The following is a 6572-nucleotide window of genomic DNA, read 5'->3' on the forward strand; positions in this document are numbered from 1 at the left end:
GCCTCCGCCTCATGACGCGGTGTTGGGGGGGGGGAAGGCGGGAACGGGATGGGGGCGCCGGGGGCGTGGCCTGGCGGTGCCGGCCCGCGCTGATTGGCCCGCGCCGCCCGGCGCAGCGGGATGCGTCACGGCGTGCGGCGCGCGGTGTGGCCGGTGTGGGTGCGCGCGGCGGGGATCGGGGTCCGGCCGCCGCCGCCGCCCCGCGGGGACATGGCCGAGCCGGGACCCGGCCCCAGCCGAGCCCGCCAGGAGGAGCCGGGCCCCGCCGGCAAGGAGGAGGCGGCGCCGGCCCCCAAGAAGCGGCGGCTGGCGGGCGGCGAGCGGTACGTGCCGCCGCCGCGGAAGCTGAACGCCGGCGTGAGCTTCGGCGCCGAGCACTTCGCCGAGACCTCGTACTACTTCGAGGGCGGCCTGCGCAAGGTGCGCCCCTACTACTTCGACTTCCGCACCTACTGCAAGGGGCGCTGGGTGGGCCGCAGCCTCTTGCACGTCTTCGGCACCGAGTTCCGAGCGCAGCCCCTCGCCTATTACCGCGCCGCCGCCCGCGCCGGCCGCCTGCGCCTCAACGAGGAGCCCGTGCGCGACCTGGACATCGTGCTCAAGGTGGGCGGGCCCCGCGGTGGGCGCTCCCGAGGGGATCGTGGGCTGGTGGCAGAGCCCGGCCTGCCCCAAGCCGTGAGCGTCACCCCATGAGCGGTGTGGTCAGATAACAGAGGGCCAGTTGAACTCGATAATCCTGATGGGTTCCTTTCAATTCGACGTATTCTACGATTCTGTGAACCCTGTAGAGAGGTTGAAGGGGAAATCTGGGCTCCCGGGGAGTCCCTGCGCCACTGGGAATGTGTGGATCCTACAGCCCCGCACGTGCCCCACGGCTTCCTTGGCCCTTAGGAATGGGAATACCCTGTGGGCAGGTGATCGGATTTGCATGGTGACACACACGCTTGTTATCCTAAATCCGGTATCCCAGGAGAAAGGGGCTTTAATTCTTCTCCCACAATGTCAAGTCCCTGTTGTTTGTGGCCGGCTGGGTGGTTGCACAAGCTGGATTCAGGCTAATTTTCCATATCCCTTCCAGAACAACGACTTCCTCAGGAACACGGTGCATCGGCACGAGCCGCCGGTCACTGCCCAGCCCATCCGCATCTTGGCGGAGGATGAGGAGGTGGTGGTGGTGGACAAGCCCTCGTCCCTGCCCGTCCACCCCTGCGGCAGGTTCCGGCACAACACGGTCATCTTCATCCTGGGCAAGGAGCACGGCCTGCGGGAGCTGCACACCCTGCACCGCCTGGACCGCATGACCTCGGGCGTGCTCATGTTCGCCAAGACCGCGGCCGTGTCCAAGCGCATCGACGAGCAGGTCCGGCAGAGGCAGGTGAGGGCTTGGAGCTGCTGCTGTGCTCCAAAGTCAGCCAGGTTTGGTCTCTAGATGAGCTCAAGTTCCCCAGACAACTCATGGTTGTGTTGCTGTTCTTGTCTGTTGGTGCTTCTCGTCCCTAAAAGGCTAGAGACAGAGTAAAAATTGAGTTTGGTGATACTGGATTGGAAGGGAGCTCCTAAAAAATTTAATTGAATTCGGTAATACTAGCCCAATAACATTAGATTGAAAATCCTAAAAAACTGACTGCTTTTGATATTGGACTGAAAGGGATCTCCTAAAAATGTAGTTCGACGTGGTAATTTAATTTAATTTGGTAATATTGGACTAAAAGAGATCTCCTACAAATTTATTTTGATTTGGTAATATTTAATTGTAAAGGGTCTCCTAAAACTTTAATTGATTTTGGTAATTTTAGGTTTAAAGTGGTCTCCTAAAATTTAAATTATTTTGGTAATACTGGGTTGAAGGGGATCTTCTTCCTTAAGGGATTGTCCCATGGACTGTGCAAACTTACTGGGATCATGTGAACCAGGTAGAGATGAGATTTATTTGTGAGTGGACATACATCAACGATCCACCACTTCCGTAATTTCAAAATTCCCGTTTTTCCAGAGTCTCTTGATCCAAACAGAACTTTTTCCAGGATTGGCTTCAGGACTGTAAGCCAAAGGCTGTGGAGAGATGGCTCCCGAATTTAAAATGAGGCAAATAGGCCAGGCCTTTCTGTTCTTGATTTCCCAACTAGCTGGGGAAAATGTGAGGGGAAATTTGGCTTTAAGTAGCTGATAGAATTATTTTCCCTTTCCTGTTGTAATAAAATGCCACCTTCGGATGTATTTTATTGAGGGGAGAGGGAGGAGGAGCAAGGCTAGAGCTTGGGTGTGTTTTCCCCTGTGTTTCCTGAGCCTTCCTCTTGTGTCTCCTGGCAGCTGGAGAAGGAGTACGTCTGCCGGGTGGTGGGGGAGTTCCCAGAGCACGAGGTGGTCTGTGAAGAGCCCATCCTGGTGGTGTCCTACAAGGTGGGCGTGTGCCGCGTGGATCCCAAGGGGAAGCCCTGCCAAACCCTCTTCCAGAGGCTCAGCTACAACGGCAGCAGCAGCGTGGTGAGGTGCCTGCCGCGCACGGGCCGCACGCACCAGATCCGCGTCCACCTGCAGTTCCTGGGGCACCCCATCGTCAACGATCCCATCTACAACATGGAGGCCTGGGGCCCGGACAGGGGCAAGGGCGGGAAGATCGGGAAGACGGATGAGGAGCTGCTGAAGGCTCTGGTAGAGGAGCATCGTTCCAAACAGAGCCTGGAGGTCTTGGGTATTGGGGAGGAGGACTTGAACTCCAGCGGTGAAAGTAAAGACTGTGGGAATTCAGGTGACTGCACAAAGTCTGTGGAGGCTGATCCTATAAATGGGAGTTCCTGCCCTGCTGAGGACAAGAAGGATCCCGAGAGGAATGACGTAGCAGCTTGTCCACTGAACTCTGATATCGACCTGGAAACACTTGATAAAGACAAAGAGCTCAGTTTGTGTGGGAATCAGGATGGGCAAATGGGGGAGAAGGGTTGGGAAGAGAAGGACCCTTTGTGTGTGGAGTGCAGGACGAGCAGGCGCGACCCGTCTCCCAAGGAGCTGGTGATGTTCCTGCACGCCCTGCGCTACAAGGGCGCGGACTTTGAGTACTGCTCCAGCATGCCCGAGTGGGCCATGGAGGACTGGGAGGAGTGACCAGGATACCTGGCACCTGCAGACGCTGCTGGCCGGGACAGCAGCGTGCAGAGACCAAAGATTGACTTTTCATTGTGGTTGAGGTGAACGAAGTGTGCCTTGAGCTGGGGTGGGAGGGATCAGTGGGGCTGGAGAACTGTCCTGCTTCCCACAGGTGCTGTGAAAAATGAGCAGGGAAATGAGGCCAAAACAGGAGTTTCATGTTGCCCTTCAGTGAACTGGCAATTGAGTGCAACAAGGACTGAGCTCTGCTTGGCACAGGCAGCTTTGCCTTCACCTCAATGGATTCTGGATCAATTATCCATGTGGATAATGAAGTGTATGCACTAAAAGTCAAAAACTGATTTTTCTTCCAGCCTGCTGTGTTCCTGTGTCTTACAGTAAGAGCTGCTGGATGTCATGTCATAAAAAACACAGTTTTTATTGCATTTTGTTGTGAGATTGATTTCAAAACTACAAGATTACCTCTGAGAACACTGTGAGGTAAAACCAGAACACTGTGATCTCTTTTGTGCCTGCTCTTTGTCAGCAAGATCCACTCGCCTTTCAAATTACCAACATTCATGCAAATAATTACTTAAGTTAGTAGTTCTGGGTGCAGGTATTGGGCCTGGTTTTAGAGCTACTGTTCCCTGGATTTCGTCTTGAAGAGATTTTTTAATATCACTTCAGTGTGACAATCAGCTTTCAAGAAAAAGAAAAGCAGTTTTATGAAGGAGAAGACTTATTTTAAAATATTTTTTATGAATTATTAATATCACCTTAGTTCTTCTTTTCATTAGTGTTTACGCAGTTGATTCTTGGCTTCTGGGAGGGTTTTTATATTAATTTTGGAGATCTCCAAAGGGAGAGGTTGACCAGCCCACAGGAATTAGTACCTTTCTCCTAAAATCACTTGGTGATGTCACCAGGGTCAGGACGTAGCTACCAAATCACAATAAACCATTGCTTGCTTCCAGTAGCCCAAAGGAGCCAAGTGGTGTCTTTGTCTGCTGGATCATCCAGCTGTTACTGAATATTTCCATAAAAATTCACTCAGGTTTGAACTTTGGTCTTCCACATCCTGCCGATGGTTTCATGATTCTAATTTAATTCCAGATATTTAGAGAGGTGATGCTAAAAATCAGCGTTATCCAAATTTTCGATGCATTGGAATACACCTTTCCTGGAAATAAATGGAACTTAGGCACCTTCAGTGTATAAAAAAGGGTGGCTGGAGCTCTTACTGGATCTGGATGCAGGGGAATAGGGGTAGATTTAGGGATGACAGTTAAATTAGATTTTGATGTGTCCCAGGTTACGCTGGGAATTTTTTTGGTAAGAAATTTCTGTTACAAAAAAAGGCTCTGTCAGGGATTTTCCTGACTGACATTGGGGCCAAAGGGCCTGATGAGGAACTGGAGCTCAGCACTGCTTTTTCTTCTTTTCCTGGAATAATGGCTGCAGTTGGCAACTTTTAATTTCCTAGTCAATAAACCCCTGGGCTTCTGCTTCCAAGATTCTTTGGACAATGAAGATTTAGGATTTAGTTCATAAGGATTATACCTCTAATTGCATTTTATTTATTTTATTTTATTTTATTTTATTTTATTTTATTTTATTTTATTTTATTTTATTTTATTTTATTTTATTTTATTTTATTTTATTTTATTTTTTATCCATGTTTGATGTTCTGTTAGCTGGGAAAATGTTGCTCTTGGAGATGCCCTGGGATAAATTCCCATCTGAGATTGGGTCTGAGGTAAATACTGGGTCCTGGTTGTCAGCATAAAGTTTTCCATACAAAGTGTAGGTCCTGGAAGAATTCCTTTCTTTTGTACACCTTTACTTGGACATGCCTTGACAGTGCTGGGTTAGGTTTGGACTTGATCCTAGATGATCCTATAATTCTGTCTTTATCAGGAAAATGTCTATCTCACTGTGCTAAAGCACTTTTCCATAAAAATAAACCCTCTTGGCAAACTTCCCTGTGCCTTGGCCTCTCCCTGTGCGTGACTGACTGGAATTAGCCCCTGAACACTCACCTTCCACACAGTAACTCTTGTCCAGTTGTGTTTTAACCCATACATTGTATTTGGGAGCCTTTTGTGAGGCTGCACCATTGTGATCTGGTTCACTCTCTGCCCAGGGTTGGGTATGATCTAATTTCAGGAAGGATTTAAGTGTAGTTAAAACTTTGGTAGCATGTGCAGGGAGGGCTCAGAGCTGTCACAGCAGAGGTGGGAGATGTCCCTTCTCCTGTAAGCTCTGAGTTTCACTAACTTCTACTTCCAGGCCTCTAATTCCAGACTTTTTTTTTTCTTTTTTAAGTGAACCATGGATGGCTAAGGCAGAGAGGAAATGTTTTCCTGTATCTTGTCAATACACTCATTTATGCTTTTTAAATTGCCATAACTTGATGAAAGACAAAGCCAAATGCAGTGATTACTTATCTGAAGAGAACTTGATGTAATTTTCAGTGAGGGGCTGGGACCTTAAAGCCCATCCACTCCCACTCCCCTGCCATGGGCAGCGACACCTTCCACTATCCCAGCTTGCTCCAAGCACTGTCCAAGCTGGCCTTGGACACTTCCAGGGATCCAGGGGCAGCCTCAGCTTCTCTGGGCAACCTGTGCCAGGGCCTCAGCACCCTCCCAGGGAAGGATTTCTTCCCAATATCCCATCTAAATCTCTCCTTTTCCAGTTTGGAGCCATTCCCCCTTGTCCAAAGTCCATCTCTTGGAGTCCCTTTATGCCCTCGAAGGGTCTCTAAGAGTTCCCTGAAGCCTTCTGCTTTCCAGGCTGAACAATCCCAGCTCTCAGCCTTTCCTCATAGGAGAGATCTTCCATCCCTCTAATTCTTAAAGCTTTCACAAAGGACCCAGCCAGCCCTAATAGGACATTTTGTTGGGATCCCAGAGGAGGCTGAGATTAAAAGGGATTTGTTCCCAGTATCACAGCTGGAAGCTCCGCAGCAGAGCTGTGTTCTGAGGAAAGGAGGTACATCAGGCTACCCCATGGAGAGGCACCACAGGAAGGTGGATACTGGGTGAGACCCTTCAATCCCTCAGGACGCTCTGTCCTGGCTATGACCCCTAAAATCTTTGGGACACTCTATCCTGCCTTGTGACCCTAAATCCCTCAGGATGCCGTGTCCTGTCTGTCCCAGGCACTGCCTCTGCTTTTCCTTCTCCCTACAAGGGCCGAAGGGAAAGGCGGGAGGAAGAGGTCTCCTTAGAAGTGTTGGGGAGGAAAAAAAAAAATTGGTGGGAGAAAAGTTTTAGTTCCCGACGAGGATGGGATTCGAACCCACGCGTGCAGAGCACAATGGATTAGCAGTCCATCGCCTTAACCACTCGGCCACCTCGTCACACAGGCTCCTTTCTCACCGAGCCCATAAGGAAGTGCACTCACTGCCTCCATCATCTCCTCCCGCCCGCCGCTCCCCTGCGCGGTGGCGCCGGTTACGCGGCCCTGCACGGGCACAGTGC

At 50.5% G+C, this 6572-nt stretch overlaps 1 protein-coding gene and 1 non-coding gene across 2 annotated transcripts; one reads left to right on the forward strand and one right to left on the reverse strand.

Annotated features, from left to right (window-relative positions):
• Positions 1-120: 120 nt before the first annotated feature.
• Positions 121-3530, forward strand: RPUSD2 (RNA pseudouridine synthase domain containing 2). Its single transcript, XM_053979970.1, has 3 exons — positions 121-603; positions 1079-1375; positions 2311-3530. Exons 1-3 carry the CDS (start codon positions 121-123, stop codon positions 3100-3102), a joined length of 1572 nt encoding a protein of 523 aa, XP_053835945.1. The 3' UTR covers positions 3103-3530.
• Positions 3531-6369: 2839 nt separating this feature from the next.
• Positions 6370-6451, reverse strand: TRNAS-GCU (transfer RNA serine (anticodon GCU)). The gene has a single exon. It is a non-coding gene; the product is annotated as a tRNA-Ser (tRNA).
• Positions 6452-6572: the final 121 nt, after the last annotated feature.

The sequence above is a fragment of the Vidua macroura genome, chromosome 6 (genome assembly GCF_024509145.1).
Source record: "Vidua macroura isolate BioBank_ID:100142 chromosome 6, ASM2450914v1, whole genome shotgun sequence".
In the NCBI taxonomy this organism is placed as follows: Eukaryota; Metazoa; Chordata; class Aves; order Passeriformes; family Viduidae; genus Vidua; species Vidua macroura.

Excerpts from the sequence above, each read along its gene's own strand:
- RPUSD2 (XM_053979970.1), top strand. The coding sequence starts at position 121 with ATGCGTCACGGCGTGCGGCGCGCGGTGTGGCCGGTGTGGGTGCGCGCG. Across the intron at positions 604-1,078 it reads ACCTGGACATCGTGCTCAAG|AACAACGACTTCCTCAGGAA; the intron begins GTGGGCGGGCCC and ends TATCCCTTCCAG. Across the intron at positions 1,376-2,310 it reads AGCAGGTCCGGCAGAGGCAG|CTGGAGAAGGAGTACGTCTG; the intron begins GTGAGGGCTTGG and ends GTCTCCTGGCAG.